The sequence below is a fragment of the Pinus tabuliformis genome, chromosome X (genome assembly GCF_031772625.1).
Source record: "Pinus tabuliformis cultivar Carrire ecotype Pingquan chromosome X, CPIR1, whole genome shotgun sequence".
NCBI lineage: Eukaryota > Viridiplantae > Streptophyta > Pinopsida > Pinales > Pinaceae > Pinus > Pinus tabuliformis.
Genome location: NC_142308.1, coordinates 106,155,204 through 106,174,318, shown reverse-complemented (window position 1 = coordinate 106,174,318; position 19,115 = coordinate 106,155,204). Strand labels below are relative to the sequence as shown.

Genomic DNA, 19,115 nt, shown 5'->3' with positions numbered 1-19,115 from the left:
GAGACATCACCAAGATCTTCATATTGAGACTTGAGATAACATGACATCGAATTCCTTATACCAAGACAGTGGTACTGTGATAAGACTTCATCTTTGCAGTTTACACCGAAATATACTAACACTGAGATGGCAACAAAACTGCAGTAACTCAAAAAACTTTACTGTGATCATCAAAAACTTCTCTGAAATGCGAGTTTATAGATAGTGTAATGCGAAGATCCCAAGCTTGTATATATAGTGGTATACCCATGAATCATGAAGAGTTATGACTTTGTTTTAGGTCGACATGAGTTCATTTGATAATTATTCCTTTGAGGCTGACTTTGAATAAGCTGATTTGAGGACTTTGATGAAGAGGCCGAGTTGATGAGTTGCTGAAGAGGATGAGTTGATAGAGGAGTCTTTGACCCAACAATAAATGACTTTGACAATAACCTAAAGCCTACAATGGAGGCTTGACCTATAATTGACCCGAGCATGAAACCCATGCTTTGGTAAGTGGAATCTCAGGGAATCTCAAGCCCTAGCTCTAGTATCGAATTTTGCCTAGGCATCCCCAAGCCTAGACACTAATAGGATCATTTCACCTTTTTGAAGTAAATATTCCTTTTTGGTCGTTTCCCCTTACCTTGTCCAGGATAGGAACATCATTGGTTGCTACATTCCATCCCCGAACCGAGGCTGGATCCACATGGCCCCGTGTGGTCCCACTTCTCAATAAAGACTATCTGTCAAGGACCATTTGGGAATTCAAGTTTCCCAAGGCTGATAGGGATTGAGAAACTTGTTCATAAGTCCATGGTTTCTACCTCAACCCTCCAATCCTCACCCCTTATCCATGGTGTACCAAGTCCCTTGCTTAAAAAGCAAGCAAGGTCCATCCTTCACTCCATCATTGGGAAAGGGTTTTCAGGATCACTTCTCACCTATTGATTGACTTATACTTTACAGGTGAATCCCTACACTATTGGGAATCCTCCCATCGGTGAAAGTCCATAAAGAGAAGGGAGACTTAGCTGTGGTGACAGTGGGTTGAGCCTCCACAGTTGTCCTTAACCTAGCAGTTGCCCTCTTATGAACCCCTTTATGCCCCCTGCTAGTTCAAGTTGTAACAAGCCCCATCCGAAATAAAGGCTCGATTACCATCATATGTGTGCTTTTCTTTTGGAAATCAATTGTAGAGATAAGTGTGAGACCAAGTGTAGTATGTTGACAAAATTAGCTCTCCATTGATGGCTTGCAGAACATGATACATGAACATAACAACTTAATGAGTAGAAGCATGCCTTAAGGAAGAATCAAATAGTTGAAACTAACTAAGACATACACAAGTGAAAGAATGCTAGAAACCAAAAGCGAAATAGTTCACAATTAATCCCTAACATTAACATGAAATGAGAGGGAAAGATTCAAAGCCAACACACCAGCTACATGAAATGAAATAGTTCATAAACATATAACCAATGTGTAAACCCACATACATAAATGACAAAAGCATGAATAGTCATTACAAGTGCCATTAACATGTATGGGAATCAATGCATGAACTGAAGCTTCTCATTAATACTGTCGCCAATTCAAGTACATGTACACAGGCTCATCAAAACCCAATAGTGGGATGAGAGCAATTCATAACATCTTCATGACATAACAATAGTTTGACTATCCCTCCAGCTATAGCTATAAGCTACCAAGAGCTAAGGCTTTGAACTCCTGAAGCACAAAGTGAAAATCCTATGTCTAGCCTAGCTTAAGTGCCAAAAGTCCTCTTGCTTGAGAGGTTACATTTATAGAGTAAGGCGTGTGACCTTTCACCTTCTCCTGTGGCCTTTGGACTACCTCATGACTGTTCAACTTCCAAATTGACTCTTCATCTTCTCAAAGACCCTTTAGACTTCCAATTGACTCTTTAGCTTCTAAGTGACCTGTGGGGTCCCATATGGTCTTTGACATTTCTTCTTTTCTCTTTCATGTCTTCAATATTTGCCATTGATGACAAAATCATATTTTACAATATGATAATTTGGAAAAATAGTGGTCTTTAAAAGTCTTGATGATGTCTTCATCACGTACTTGGATTGCCTTTGCCATGACATTTGCTTTAGCATCCACATGCATAACAAACATCTGCTTCCACATTTAAATCCTTCAGACGCATATCACTATTAATTAAACATCAAGACAAATATGCTTAAATAAAATAAGCAACAAATATTACGCATAATAAGAAATGAGAATTCATAATCTTGGGATGTTAGTATTAAAATGTCTTGGCTTATCTTCCTTTTTCCATTGGTTATGATGGTCTTCTTATCGTAACTTTTCAACTGATGGTAACAACACATTATCTCTCCACAATGATAAGTTGATTAATTTTCCATCAACTATACTTGATTACCAATTGATAGAAGGTGATTTATTATTTTTGGAAAGTCACACTTGCGATGCCAGACATTACTTTCTGCTTTTCGAAAGTCAATCTAAAATTGTCAGAAATGATTAAGAAAATTCATGCCTGAGTTGCCAATTTTCAAGATTTCCTTTCCTTTTGGTAAAGATTATGTTAAATTTGCTTGAAACTCTGCAACTGCTTAGATGAATTATTTAAACAAGGGAATAAAAAACTAAAACCAAATTTACTTTCACCATGATACAAAGTTTCTTTAAGATTTTATAAGTAATGAAAAATAATCGAGAGATAAAAAACAAATGCATGCAAATTGACAAGCTTGTTTACCCTTGAAACGAAAAAGGGAAACATGCTTTCTTTGTGTTGGTATTTTTATTGATTGTTCAGGATCGATTGGATCTATTACAATTCACTCTGCTACTACAACCAAAACCTGTCTCAGATAGCACAATTGTTCTGATGTTGAATAGACTTGACTTGCCTTGAGAATCCGTGATCCCCGCTCCACAGTCCTTACACACTTGGTCCCATTTCCTAGTGCACTAGAGACCCTATTTCCTAGCTCGCTTGAGGCCCTATTTTCTAGCGCCTAAGCCTCCTATTTCCTAGCACACTTGTGGCTCCTAAATCTGTGTGCACTTGCTCCTCAAGATTGCGCACTCCACACACAAAGAATTGATCTCACAAGAATCATTGATCTTGTGCTTTCGTCTTTCTCTTTATAGATAGTATTCAAGTTGTTGATTTGGGATAGCATTGGATGTGCTCTAGCCACGAAAATTGGTGGAGAGGCTAAAGCATATGAGATCTCGAATACCCAGAAATGGTTTGGGGAAAATCTAACTAGTTTGGGAGATATTAAAATAAATAATATTTTTAATGGAGTCCCTAAGTCTAAACTTAGGGAGAATAAAATATTAATGTGAATTAATATAAAACTATGTTAGAAGGGTCCAAAAGTCATGGATCAAGCCAGAGATAATCTTAGCCGTTGATTAGGGACTTAATCTCGGTTGTTGAATTGTCAACGGGAAAAGTATAAAAGGAGGCTTGAGGGTCACTTGGAGAATACACTGAGTTGTTCAAGATTTCGATTTCTAGGGCAGGGTGCTGAGGAAGTCGAAAGAGTGATAAGAGTTGCAGCTAAGGGGCAATGAATACAGAAATAGAGTGGTAGAGATAGTACCGGGAGGATCAACGCAGAGGTCGGGAGAGAGGGATGCATAGCCAACCAGAGGTTCACACAGAGCTAGCTAGGGCTCACGCAGAGGCAGCCAGAAGCTGTGCAGTGCCTTAGAGAGCTAGTGTGGGTGACACAGAGGCTCTAAGGGCCGACACAGTGCCTCTAGAGGCTGACGCAGGGTGAGCTAGGGTGACGCTAGGCAGATGATAGGCCAGAAAGGGCTGACGTAATCCCTAGAGGTTGACGCTGGGGTTTTCATGGGGTAGATTGGAGCTGGGATTTGTCGGAGTGTTTATCCGGGGTTTCAGTCAGAATATCTGTCTCCGAAGGAGAGGTACTACTGTTGAGATTATTCTTTGTTGGGTGAGCCAGTTTTGGCACCTAGATTGTATTCTAAAACTGCTTAATAATGCAAACCCTCAGATAGCTGCACCGGTTTTCCCGCATTGGGTTTTTCTGGGGATATTGGTCCCAAAACAACGGTGTCACTTGTGTGTTTGTTTTGTTTGCTTCAGTTGATGATCTGTAATGTGTTGAGCATGTACTTGTATTTTTTTTTAGTATTTACATGGTAAATAACTTGTAAATTAATCAGAACAAGTAGGCAAAAATAAATCAGAAATTACATGAAGGGTTTCTACTGGGTTAGACTTAGAAATTCCAACACGAGCCATGCAGGAGGCTTAGTCGAATTAACAATTCACAGTAGTGTCACGCGTTTCCTTTGCTAGTTAATTGGAGCATGTCCCAGTTAACTAGCTCAAGCTCCTCCTTGATTTTCCATAGATGTGATTGCATGTTAATTTAGAACTCAATTGGTTCTCTCTCTAATCAACACTAACGTCTTAACTCGTTGTAACTCAACTTCTCACTGCCACCTCATCCTGTAGTCTAATTGAAGAAGATTCCAACTAACCTTAGCTCCAACGCTACGCTTGAAAACTTGATGACCATTCTAGTAAACTGGAAATCAAATTATTATAACTAAAGTCTATCTCCTGAATTCACATTCATGTGAGAGAAAGGCTAAGTTCGTGGTATTCACTGGATAAGGCACAAGCCAAAAGACCTTCCATGCTACATGTGCAATAGATTATGCAAATTCCTATAGCACTTGCCGCAAGAAATTGCTCCCCTTGATTTCTACCTTCGAGACACTAAACACAATGACAACCAAATATGAGATACTTCTCACTGTCGTCCTACTCCCACTATACTCGTCAACATGGCCTTCATAAACACAAAATTTAGTGGCTGGGGGGAACCCAAAAGCTGCCCATTCGTTCGGGGATGCCCAGAAGCACCCCTTTATGGTGGGGCACGCAGAAATCCTCCTTTCATCAGGGGATTTTCAAAAGCACGCCCTGAAAGGGGGACACATAGAAGTACCCCCATTTTTGGGTGATTCCTAGGATCCTTTGCTTAGGGAAACACATCACCCACATTGGGGAAACATTTTTCCTGCCGTTTTCTCCCATGGAGCACTGGTCTGTATACTTTTTTCGTCGTTGTATATCAGTGTGTACTCTTGTATTTTGCCTTTTAGCTTACCTTGGCAATCTTCCTATCTGTATACCTATATAGTTATTTTTGTTTTTGTTCTAGAAGATGCCCTTAGCATTCCAACATTGTACGTTTCATTGTTTGATGTACTTTTTCAGTCCCATAGCATTGCCTTTGTGGCCTTTTGTGGAACATTAATAGAATTATGATATCTAATCTTAGATTAGTTGTGCTTGCCATCACTAACTAGAATTATATATTTATTTGTCAAACTGTAGACATGGGAATAACCTCAAATTTTGAGCTTAGAGTTAATGAGAATGAGTCAAAGTTAGTGAAGAAATAATTTGTGTGCAAGTGACGTAAATAATTAAGAGTAGAACAAGATTCAGTGAGCAAAGATTACGAGTAGAACAAGATTCAGTGAACAAGATTACGTGGTTAGCAAAGATGGAGCAATAAATTATGGACACAGTGATATTTGTCCTTGTGTTCCACTATTTTGATAGTATTGGAACCATTACACATATCGAGATCATACATAGTCGGCTGTTGGGAAAGCCACCATTAAGAGACATAACGCAGAATACCTAATGTTTTCACGATATTTAGTTGTGTGACAATAACCGATGACTCAAATCAACAAAGTTTTCTGAATAATGTTTTATAACATAAGTCATCCTTAAAAACCCAAAACCGTAGAGGTTATAGGACAAAAATTTAAACATATTCTATCAACTTTCAAATTTCAGTTGTTTAGATCTTAGGGATTGTTTATTTACTGAATAGCAAACCACTTTAGAGATGCTATTGATTATACATGGGAGGAAAGGCTTGTATTTGTAGGGTGCCAACGAAATTCATCACTCTTAAGATCATACTGGAATTAAGAGTGGCACTCTCCATTGTCGAAGTCTTGTTTCTTACAAATATTTATGTCTGATTGATGGTTACTTTAGAGAAGGAAACTTAATAGCTATTTTGAAATGTGTGTATTGCAGTATATAATTTATCAGACAAACAAGCTCAGGCAATATTGGATATCACTCTTCGAAGACTTACATTGTTTGAGGTTAGTGGCATTTTCTTTAATTGATAATGTAAATTCTGATTTACATTGAAATGCGAGTATGCCAGAGATCTGTGAAATTGACAGAAAATAGGAAGGATTGTTTTATAAATTTTGTGTTGAACAATGATATGCTTCTGTAAATTACACTTCATCTGCTCTAATGAAGGTTTGGTGTACCGTATAACTCATTTTATTTCATATGCAGAGAAGCAAGTTTGTTGAGGAGGACAAATCATTGACTGGACAAATTTCAAGTTTAAAGCAACTATTAGCAAACAAGAAGGAAATTTTGCAGGTTTGGTTGATAATTTTTTTTCTTCTTCTGAACATTAAGGTTTATAATTATCTTTGATGCTTGACAATATAATATCTAGCTGCTTTAAAGCCTCTATAAAAGCTTTATTTACTAAGGCATTGAGTTTCCAGTCTTCAAATTGTTTTCTGATTTGAAAATTGTGTGCTTGAGTAGCTGTATAAACATGCAGATTTATAATAACCTTTGTTGCACTGGTTGTTGGGATGGGGGAATGGCAGGGATTGGGTGATGTGTCCCCAAGATGAATAAAATGTACCCCAAATTTCTTCATATCTTTTGGTTAATTATGATTATGTTAAATTAAGTCATTCCCTTCTCAATAGGTTCTGCAGATTTTCACATTTGTGATGTAAATCACTAGAAAACACAGCAGTGATAATTCAGATGAAGAAGGAAAGGAACTTATTCAATCATACAGTACCCAGTCTGAACAACTCCTATCTGATTCTTTTCACAATGTTTGAGGTTGGTATGGTAGAAGAATTGGGCTTGAATGACTTATGAAAATCTCTGCAAATTATGTAAAATATGAGATGAGCCCTGTTACAACTCAAACTAGCAGGGGTCCTAGGAGGGGATCCTATAGAGCAATTACTAGGTCAAGGGGCAACAATGAAGCGATAGCCCACTGTCACCTCAGCTAAGGCTCCCTACTCTTTACGAACTTACACCGATGGGAGGAGACCCGGTAGAAGACAAATCACAATATCTATGAAGGGTTAAGAGGACACTTGAGCCTAGGATTAGAGGATATGCCTTGACAAGAGTCTTCCTAGACTTAAGGATCTTTATGGAGAAATGGATTCTATGTAATCCTTGTGGAATTTGAGTTATAAAGTTGTGGGACCACAGAGTACCAAGGTAGACCCAAACTATGTCAAGGGTATGAAGTTGATCGACCAAAGAGGGGCTTGACCTAGTTAGGAAAAATAATAGGATCAAAGGACTAATTTTCTTTTGAAATTTGAATACAATGATCCAAATGAGGACACTAACCCAAATCAACTTAGAGAGAGAAGTGATCCTCGAGTTAGGGCTTGCGATATCTCGGGATTGCATGATTGAATTGTGCTCAAATTTGGAGGACCCCTTGAGAAGACCCTAACGCAATTGTGAACCAATTTTCAAAGTGTTTGGATGGCTACAAAATATTTGGCTTGATTCCCTAGGTGACTCGCTAGGTTAGGCCTAGAATTTGGGAAAGTGAAGAAAAGAGAGGTAAATTTGATCACCAAAGGGATACAAGGATCAATTGCTTGGGCTTATTGAAGCCAAGATAAACATAGATTGAGAATTGGTGTGAGCTAAGGAGCCCTAATTGATCTTTGCTAGCTTCTCCAAGGGCAACAACTAGGTCAATAAGGATTTATACTTCAAATTTGTGAAAGAAATGAAGTTTCAATGTCTTTCAACCTAAGAGGTGCCTCTAAGAACATTCACCCAATCCCTCAAAGAGCAAGACATGCATTAAATCACTTATTCACGGTCCCAAAAGAATTTCACATTACATTAACCTATACAAGAATAATGATAACAATAGACATGCATTTGAAGTATGATAACAAGAATAGTATAGAAAATTCAACTTACATGAGAGAGAGAGTCTATCCGTTCATCCATTTTGCATTAGAAAGAAGCTCCAAAGACAATAGCGAAAATCCAAACATCATAGTGCATCAAGAAGCTCCAAAAAATTTATCCCAGCAAAAGGTGCAGAGATCTCTTAAGAGATACCAATCAAATCCATGTGATGATGAGAGAATGAATTACCTCTCATCTATTTATACAATCTCTAATGAGCTTGATTTTCCTAATTTGGCCTAATTGAGCCCCAAATAATAAAATAATGAGCAATAATAACATCCCTTGGTGACAAGCCCACCATTATAGCTCAATAACATAAGAATAAGCCTCTCAAGAGGGTAGAATGATTAATAAAATGAGTCGTTGGGCCTTTGCGGAGTCCCAATGAAGTCCAGAGTTTGCCATGATGTGAGAATGGATCTCAAACATAGTGGACATGGGGTTGGCCACTTGTTTCCAAAGTAAATCCCTATGGTGATCCCACGTGGGCATGGGGGCACAAGGACGTCCTCATGGGTCTCCAAGTGGATCAAAAATGCCTGTAGACCATCTGTGAGGTTCAGGATGTTGACATAAGCCCTCTCTTTGTCTCTTGCAGTGAGACAAATCCTCATTTGGACCTTGGAAGATCTGCCAAGTGTATAGTGCAAGCGTGGATCCGGCTGGCATGGCGAACCAGGTGCACCATCCTCATCCAAAAGGTGGAACATGTGTAATCAATGAGTGGTGCTGGGGATCCATGAAGTACTCTTTGCTATGGTGGAGGCCCATTGCTCTCAACGCTCACCCTACAAGTGCCAATGTGGCCGTCTATGTTGAAGGAAGTGTAACTAGGTTCAGTCTTCATAAATATGAAGTGTACTTTTGATTCTTGTATTTTGTGAAAGAAAGAAAAATGATTATTATTATTATTGAGCTTGGGTTTCTTGCCCAAGAAATTTGTTTTATAGGTCAAGCACTAATTGAAAGTGCTTTTAGGGTTGTCCTAGGTCAAGAAGTCCAATAGGGACATAATCATAATACCCAATCAGGGATCTTGTAAATTGTAAACATACTTATTTCTGTATTTCACTGAGGCTTCCAAGACCAAGTTGGCCTGCCAACCTGTCAAGTCGGCCTAGAAGTTGGAATTCGTACGCTTCGAAGACCTATCTATAGGAGACAGGTCAACCTCATTTGGAAACATTCATTCCTCTCTCTCTCATGTGAAGGAAGAAACATAAAAGGGCATCGAAGAAGGTAGAAGAAAGAGAAGAAGTGTTTTGGGTTCCTCTCTCTCTGTTTGTCTCCACACGTGTGAAGAAGGTGGCTGAAATTTTGCAGTTTTTCTGTAGTGTTTCTGTTGCTTGGCTAGGGTTTTGTTGTGATGGTTCAATCTGGTGAAAAAGCACTGAAGGAAGGGCCAACAAAGTCCCATTCTAGATCCAGAAGACAAATTAGGTCAAGCGAGGCAGTTGGAGGCAAAGAAGAAGCAGTTCTAGTCTAGACGTGCGAAGTAGCAATTGCTGCTGGGGGGCTGAAGTTGCAGATCTGCAGTTAGGGCCGAAAAGCTGTGGATGGAGGTTGAAGTAGTGTTCCTCAAAGAGATTTTGTTGGGTTTGGAAAGAAGTGAATCTATAAGAACAGATTGAAGGGTTTTCCTCTCAGGAGTAGAGGTTTTTGCTTGGCTTGGAGCCTACATCTTGTGTACTTGTATCTTGTTGATCTTCTTGGTTTGGTAGTTGTTTGATGATTGAAGAACACACAATAATAAAAATAATAAGAAGATAATCATAATAAATAAAAAGTCATCGCAAGAAGTTATCATAGTTAGAAGAATCATTAATGTCATGTTGCCTCAGATTCTTCAACATTCTGGACAATAAAGAAAATCCCATGGGACTAGGGTACAAGGCTAACCACCAAATCAGACAGAGGAGACAAGAGTATAAACATAGCTCAATCTTTCCGTCGAATCCCCCCAAAATTCCACGTCCAAAAGTGTCCATGATAAGTAAACAAATTACTCAACTATACCAATGAAAGGTCATACCTTCGTGGTCGGAAGGCCCACCTTCAAAGATATGATCATAACAAATGGGCGAGGGACTACATGGCTGTCCTAGGTGGTGAAGATAATGGGGCATCGAGCTCTCTGGTGGTTGCAAGAGGCTATTGGATCTAAGTTGAGGACCTTCTAGGATATTTTTTTTTCCTATGGAATCACCCACAAAGTGGTGGGTAACTAGCCCAAAAATTCTGTGTCACAAGATGCATGATATCTTGGTGTTGGATTTGCGAATCCTCCGATTAGATACAGATAAGGTTCCATCCAGATCCATGTAGGACCTAACATGTAAATGAACCCATGTTCTCGAAATGGATTCTACACTAGCTAGCGATCACTTGACGTATCCCAAGCAAATAACTTTAGAATTATAGGTTTTTCTTTTTTGTTTAATATTTTTAAAGAATATTTGCAACCTGTTTGAAGCCCTAGAATTAAATTATTCTATTTAGGCCTTTAGTTAGATTACTTATTATCTAAGTCGCCTGACAGGGATTCGGGATTTGGGATTTGTGGTGTCGGATTCAGACACGTTGACCCCCCGGAACAGGACACGTAGGATTCATCATATATTATTTTATTAATATATATATATATATATATATATATATATTAAAAATTAGATATTTCTTACACAAATTTTAATTAATGATACAAATTTATTGATTTCAAATATAGATCTTCATCTATAGCAATTAGCATGCATAGTACATAGAAAATTCAAATACATATCAATCTATTATCTATTTCTTATGCTTGGCCCTCTTGCCACCACTAGAAATGTCTAATTTTTAAGTCTTGTTGGAAAATCAAGATCTTTGTCATTAATATCACCCTCTAAGGATTAATATCCATAGGTATCTTTGTCATTACCTCTGTATCTGTATAGGGATCTTTGTCATTAATATCACCCTTTAAGCATTAACATTAGATAGAACAAGCATAACATGTCAAGTCAAGATTTTGTTTAAGTGATGCGTACATTTTTAGGAGGGTCATGATACATGAGTTCGACAACCAATGTCACTAACATCAAGGTACATAGAGGGATTGGTGCTCTTGATTAAATACGAGTTCCATACCCTAATACATGACAAAATTCAATGGAAACATTGCAATTGCCCAATCCTAATATCCTGAAAAATTGATAAGTTTGCTGGATTTTGAATGAAATCTAAACTTCTACATTCTCCATATGAAATCCAATGAGGCTGAAACCACTCTCAAACATCCTGAGTCATTTCATGGTAATGTTAAAAATTTAAATGAAGATTAAGGAGAATGTCACTTTTACTTTAAGAATTTAACATTACCATGAATAACATATCAATACTAGGGACTAGACTTGATCATTAAGCTGCCAAAACGCTTGCCAAATGAAAATATGCGTGGCTGTAATGACCAAATGCGGCCTTTTCATACCCGCACAGGTCACTTTTGCCGCCTAACGAGCCCTGGAAAACAGGACACGCTGCCAAAATCGTGACACACAGTCGGATTCAACGTGTTAAAATAGTACATGACGTGTCATGGTTTTTGGACACGAATCTCGAGAGAATTGTGTCGGACACGATGGATTCGAGATTTGTGGGGCCTATAGGACGAATCCGATTTCATAGCTTATTATTAATCGGTACATTGTTCTATGCTGCAACTGGAACAACAGGTCTAGATTCAGTGTTATAATACAAAAAAGAATGATATGAAAATTTATGTTACACAGGCATTGGGTTGCATGTAGCCCACGCTCCCTTACTCCTGGGAGCTTGGGAGTGGGTATAAAATACTCTGAAACTGCCAATAGCGTTCGCGGGAAATATGGAGCTTTTTCAGGTGTTGAAGAATTTAGGGAAATTAGGTGTAGAGTTATTCTTCTTGACTAGATAACAATTTGTGAAGTCTTTTTACAATTTGTCTTTGTTAGCTTAATCTTCTTCTTTGCTTATTAATGCATGTGTGTGCGCTTCATCAAACTGTTATCAAAACATAAAACAAGAACAAAAGATGTTGGCTGTCTGCCAGGGCCAAAACCTCTCTTCTCTTGAGAGGGAAACCCTTCAGTAAGTTTTCTCTTATTGAAGCTTCTTTCTTGATCAATGCCAACCCTAGACCCTTGACTAGAAGATCGTCCAAGCACAAGTCAAGTCCTTCCTTTTCTTTGCACTATGGTTCCTCGACACTTTGTCCACCTCCTTCCGGTACTTTGTTCCCCGACACTTCGTCCTTTTTCCAACACTACGTTCTTCCTTCCACTGTTAGTAGATCTTCTAGAAGAGATACTTTTACTTAGTGATATCCTTCAGCTAGGGATACTCATTCCTTCTCTTGATCATCTGAGTTCCTTCTTGATGTATAGTGGTAGTCTTAGTGTGACAACACTGCAGCCTAATTCTCGCGCGTGTGAGAGGTACCCTAGAGAATTAGGGTCCTCTTCCTTCGCTAGAGAGATAGGCTTCTTCGCTTGACTTGGGAGGCCTTGTAGGCCTAGTTTCAAACCAAAACAACACTAGATTATGGATTGTTTGTCCCTGTTGTTATACTCGTAGAGTTAACCACCCTTTCTTTGCACGTGTGACTGTTTCGAGCCTAGAAACAATCCTCTTCACTTCGACTTTTCTCCTCCTAAATTCGCTATAGTAGGAGACCTCTTCTTCGTCCTTCGTTACCCTTTCTCTAGCCTCTTTTGTTCGTAGATTTCAGAGCTGCGTGGTTGACGTCATAATGGAGTGGACAACCTCTATATATAGAGGACTGTCCCTCCTTTTAGGCTGACTAGAAGACCGACTTGAAGACTGTTTGCAGGCTGACTTGTTATGCTTACTTCAGATGGCTTCTTTGGTGGTGTCACATACTTGGAGGAGACTCTTTGACAGTGCCTTTGCTTTGAAGGAGACTTGACTTTGCTTGGAAGACTATTCTTTGACTTCTATACAAACATATACATGATGCAACATGCCCTTAATGTTTTCAACATTTTCTTTTGACTATTTGACTCACCTATAACACTTTAACTTGTGCTAGACCTATTTCAATGAGCAAGAAACTAATTGACATATATTATAAAAATAAAATTGATTTTCTTGAATAAATACAAATATCAAAAGTACATTTATGAGGACCGAACCTAGTTACATTTCCTTCAACATCAAGAACATGATTGTGCTGGAGTTCGGGAACGTGGCTGTGTTGGAGGGAGCTATTGCAGCTGTCTGACAGAAGGAGGCGGGTATAGAATGGACAAATCCGTTGAGTGAATTGAAAATTATTCCACGAACGAGAATCCCATTGCTAATAGTCATTGAAATGAGAGCTAGTCTAATCTCGATTTTTTCCAATAGTTAATGAGACTACATTATATAGAAAAGTAGGTTACAGGTTGATTAAGGTCCATTTTGAGTCAACCTGCTTTACTATTTTCAAGAAGCTTGGTGTCCAAGTCGGTCAAGATCACAATTTAGTTCTCCTCTCAATAATTGAGAACACTTATTTCAACTCTGATGTCACTGCTCTTAAATAGCTACTGGATTTGATTATGGTCAGGTGGATTTTACTATGGTTGCTGATGCTTGCTTCTGTGAGAAGCCATTTATTATTTGTTGGATTCGATTATTGTCTGTTGGATTCCACTATGGTTGTTGATGCCTAATGCAGTGAGAAGCCATTTATTATTTGTTGAATTCGACTATGATTATGAGAAGCCACATATTATTCATTGGATTCGACTATGGATACAAATATTCGCTTCCGTGAGAAGCCTCTTATTGTCTGCTGGACTGTACTATGGTTTCCGATGATTGCTTCTATGCGAAGTTGCTGCTGAAGTCTATTATTGTTTGTTGATAGCTATTGGTGTTGGCTTCTTAGAGAAGGCCCCGCTAAAGCTGAATGAATAGCTGAATGCTATTGTTTGCTGGAATGTTTGATAAAGTACTAAGATTCACCATGGATATTTTTCTGATGTTGCGCTGGTTGCTGATGCTTATGTGAAGAAATGAGAATGATTGGGAATCCTCTTGGAGAGGGAGAATTAATTGCATAACATCCTAAATCTTCCTTAGGCTGCCACTGTGAGACCTATGATTGGTTGGGAAGATTGATCTTGAGAGAGATAATGAAAGTATATCCTTGGCTAAGGGTGAGTGTTGGAAATTATGGTAGCCATGGTTGGTATTTTCATCTTGATAAAGGAATTGGAAATTTGAATTTTTAAATTTGCGTGGAAAATATTTCAACTCGGCCTCATGATGTTTAGGTTAGCTAGGCGCCCATGCCACCCCCTCAATTCTATAAATAATAAACATTTGCTCCTCATTTGCACACATCGAATTGGTCTTGTGCATCTCTAATCCAACGAAATTATAGGGAGGGCCGAAATTTCAAGAGTAGGCAGAAATTTCAAGAACTTGGTTATTGACATGGCACTTTATCATGATTTTGGTTACTGATTTGGCTATTATTTTGGTATTGTTATTTATGATGTATTGATGAATTTGGAAACTCTCTCTCTCTCTCTCTCTCTTATGAGGAAGAACTTTTTCTAGGTTTTTTGCTTGTGTGTTTTTCCTTGGTTGTGAGTTGAATCTTTGTCTTGTGTCTCATGTTTTCTTGATGTCTCTACTATGATCTTATGAATGATTTTCTTATAACTATTTAAAGAAGTAATTAGATAATGCTACTAATAATGACAAGACTAGATTTTTTTTTTCAAACTTGGTAACTACTTCCAATGATACAATAATCTTCTTTAGAGCAATACACATGAAAAATTACAACTGTTAACGACATAAACATTGTAAACTTTGAAATGGGAACTATAAACTCAAGATGGGAACTCTGGCCAAAAAACATCAAAAACAGTGCTAACAACGAAAAGTGTTGGTGCTAGAATAACACCTTTTTTTTGTTTGGTTATTGTTCTAGGGTAAATTTTCAACATGTTTTAAAAATGGCGGTGAAAACCAATTTTTGGTGCAAAAATTGTCCAAAAAACACCCTCAAAACGAAGTGTTGATGTTTGAATAATATATATATATATATATATATATATATATTTTTTTTTTTTTGGTTCAATGGTAAATTTTGTGCAAAAAACACCCTCAAAATGAAAAGTGTTGAGGCTGGGATAACAAAAAAATTTCCAAGGGTAAAATTTCAACATTTTGAAATAATGGCGTAATTTTTTTTTTTTAATATATACTAGAGGAATCGGCAACGGCGATGGTATCGTACTCGCGTTACACAGGGTCGAATCCCATCGGCTAAAAACAAAACATAAATTAAAATATATACTAAAAACAAAACATAAAATGAAAATAAAAAACAAAAAAAATCAAACATAAAAAAATCAATCATAAAAATGTAAAAAATAAAACAAAATTAACCTATAAAAGATAAGAATTAAAAAACTATTTTTTTTTTCTTTCAAATTATAAACAAATAAATAGTAAAAAAAACATATTTGAAAAAAATGGAAAAAAAAAAACAAATATGTAAACCATAAAAAAATTTGGAAAAGAAAAACAATATATATATATATATATATATATAACGTTAAGTAACTAAAAATAGAAAAATTAAAAAACATTAAAAAAAACTGGGGAAAAAAAAGAAAAAAACCAAACTAGATTAAACAAAAATAGAGATGCCCTTCCTCCCCCAATATCATCAGAGTCTGCTGCAAGTAATGTTGAGGGAAGAGAACTTAAAGACAATGATAAATATCCATTGTGGAAATATGTCACAAGAGAGGATGGGCCAGACAACAAGGGAAAGGGAGGAGGCAATGTGCAATGGAAATGCAATTTTTGTAACATTTCTTTCAAAAGCACATATTACCATGTGAAATCACATTTGTTGGCTTTACCTAGTTGTGGGATTGGATCTTGTAGAGCTATTACTTCACAAAAAAGAAAAGAATTGCAAAAGGAGGCCAATGTTGGTATGGAACATGTGGCACTGGCTTCAAAATAAAAAATAGCCAAGAATGAAGACCCCCTTCCATTTTTGAGGAAAGCCAACACCAAATTTCCATTTGGGAGTTCTACTTCTACTGGGGGACAAGCATCAAAAAGAAGATCACTTGGTCCAATGGACAAGATTTTCCAAAAAGAGAGATGGGAAGAGCTTGATCTCACCATTGCCTTCTTCTTCTATCAAAACTTCATACCATTTAGTGTTGGACGTTCACCTTTATTTGTTGAGATGTGCCGAGCTCTAACTCAAGGAGCTCCAGCAGGGTATGTGCCTCCTGGGTCAGAGAAGCTGAGAACCACATTGTTGACGAAGGCAAAGAAAGAGGTGCAAAAAATGCTTGAGCCTATTGTGGCAACATGGCCAACATCTGGGGTTAGCATTGTTTCTGATGGATGGACAGATCTAGCACGACACCCAATCATCAACTTCATGGTGTCTTCCTTGAATGGTCCAGTTTTCATGAAAGCAGTGGATACACCTGGCGAATACAAGGATGCACAATTTATGGGTGAGTTATTTATTAAAGCTGTTGAAGATGTAGGTGTTGAATCTTGTGTGCAAATCATTACAGATAATGCACCTGTTTGCGTGGATGCTTGCCTAATTGTGGAAGCTAAATATCCACAAGTGTTTTGGACACCTTGCATTGTCCATTCATTGAACTTAGCACTGAAATCCATTGCTTATGATGTGCTTTGGATTGGAAGCATTATTGAGGATGCAAGACATATCCGTAACTTTGTGCAAAATCATACAAATGCCCTCACTATCTACAAGGAGTACAACAATCTATCATTGTTGAAGATTGCTGATACACGGTTTGCAGCTTCATTCATGATGTTGAAGAGGTTGAGGGGGTCAAGACCACTCTTGGGTCCATGGTTATTTCTGAGTTTTGGTCTTTTTGGAGAAAGACAGATCAGGCAGCCTCTAAAGGAGTGAAGGACATAGTGCTAGATGATGCTTGGTGGGAGAGGGTAGATCTAATTATTCGGATCAAGGACCCTATCATTTCTTTGCTTCGAGTTGCAGATACAGACAAACCCATCCTAGGACAGGTTTATGAGGGATGGGATTCCATGATTGAGTCTGTGAGGAGCATTATTCTACAGAGTGAGTGCCCCGAGTATGAGACATCAACCTCTGCCTTCTGTGATACCATACAAGATATTCTTGTCAGCAGATGGGACAAGAATTGTATACCTTTACATTGTTTGGCTCACTCATTGAACCCCAAATACTACAACCATGAGTGGTTGAATGGTGGACCTTCCCGCAGATTCCCTCCTCACATGGATGGTGAAATCTCACAGGGGAGGAAAGAGGCATTCAGGCGGATTTATCAGGATAGTGCATTGCTTGCTGAGGTGGAGGATGCCTTTGCAGAGTTTTCCACTAGCAGTGGTCGATTTGGAGGTTATGATGTGATTAGAGACAGGGGGGTTAAGAAGCCCTATTCTTGGTGGGCAAATCCTGGGGCAACAAGCCCTCCTCTTCAGCAGTTAGCCATGAGGCTCCTCTCTCAGGTGACTTAATCCTCTTGTTGCTAGAGGAATTGGAGCAGATATGGGAATTTGCATAATGTGAAGAAGAGCAGGCTTGAGCAGTCCAGGGCAGAGACAATGGTGTATGTGCACACCAACTTTCGTCTTATTTACAGGCAGAGGGAAGAGTGGTTGAGGGGAAAGACAAAGATGTGGGATGTCTTTCCTAATGATATGGGTCTGGACACCACTGTTGAGTTGGCATTTGCCAACATGGATCTCAATGATCCAGTGCTAGACCCTGTTAGTTTTGATGACTTAGAGGGGTCAACCTCCATACCAGCAGATGCAGAGGCGACTATGGATACAGGGGAGGAGGAGGATGCAGAGGAGAGCAGTGGGGACCATGATGATGGAGACAATGATGTTGATTCTAATGCTGATTGATGCCTTGAGGCTTGTATACCTGTAGGCTGTAGTTGTTTTATATTTTCTATTTCTATTTGCCATTGGCATTGCACCAACACTACCTATGTAACACATTTTGATTTGATGACTTAATGAGAAAACTACAGTTGTCAGTGTGTTTATCTTACTATCTTGTAGTTGTAAGTTGTCTTTCAGTTATGAATTATGAATCATGATTTAAATTTTTAATAGATTTATCATTTACGTTACCAGTACCACTGCCATTTATTTGAATTTTGTATGTACTATGCATGCTAATAGCTATAGATGAAGATCTATGTTTGAAATCAATAAATTTGTATCATTAATTAAAATTTGTGTAAGAAATATGATAATATCTAATTTTTTATATATATATATATATATATATATATTTTAATAAAATAATATATAACGTGTTCTAACGTGTCCTGTTCCGGGGGGTCAGCGTGTCCGAATCCGACACCACGAATCCGAATCCTACATGTCCCAAATCCCCGTGTCAGGCGACTTAGCTTGCAACAGTTGGATTGGTAGTTACTTGCATCAGTTGGGATTTGTCAAAAGTGATGCTGATCCCAATCTCTACTATTTGATGGTAGAGAATGAGCCACGTATTCTGGTGTTATATGTGGATTATTTGTTTTTAAGAGGATCATCCAAGCTCATACAGGATTATAAGAAGAATCTTGATGCTGAATTCGACATGAAGGATATGGGGTCGATGCATTATTTTTTTGGATTGGATGTTTGGCAGAAGAACAGGGAGATCTTCCTTGGGCAAGGAAGACATGATATAGAGATTTTGAAGAGATTCAGAACGCAGGACTATCAACCCATGGCTACTTCCATGATCACCAACTGGAAGAAAACAGATGCATCATGAGACAAGGAAGTGGACCCCACCTTGTACAGACAACTCATTGGGCCGCTTAGGTATATGGAAACACTCTTAGTCAGTTCATGGTATAACAAAAAGGGTGCATTGGGCGACAACTAGACACATCCTTAGATATCTGCATGGAACAATCGGATATGGGATGAAATACTCCTGAGGGGAGGACATCAGATTGAATGGGTTCATGAATACAGATTG

General features: G+C 38.2%; 1 protein-coding gene across 1 annotated transcript in view; it reads left to right on the top strand.

Annotated features, from left to right (window-relative positions):
- Positions 1 to 19,115, top strand: part of GYRA (DNA GYRASE A) — a 287,743-nt gene that overhangs the window by 200,208 nt on the left and 68,420 nt on the right. Inside the window, exons 16-17 of the mRNA XM_089450417.1 lie at positions 6,098 to 6,168; positions 6,374 to 6,502. Coding sequence (XP_089306543.1) covers positions 6,098 to 6,168; positions 6,374 to 6,502 — 200 coding nt within the window. The remainder of the gene's footprint in view (positions 1 to 6,097; positions 6,169 to 6,373; positions 6,503 to 19,115) is intronic.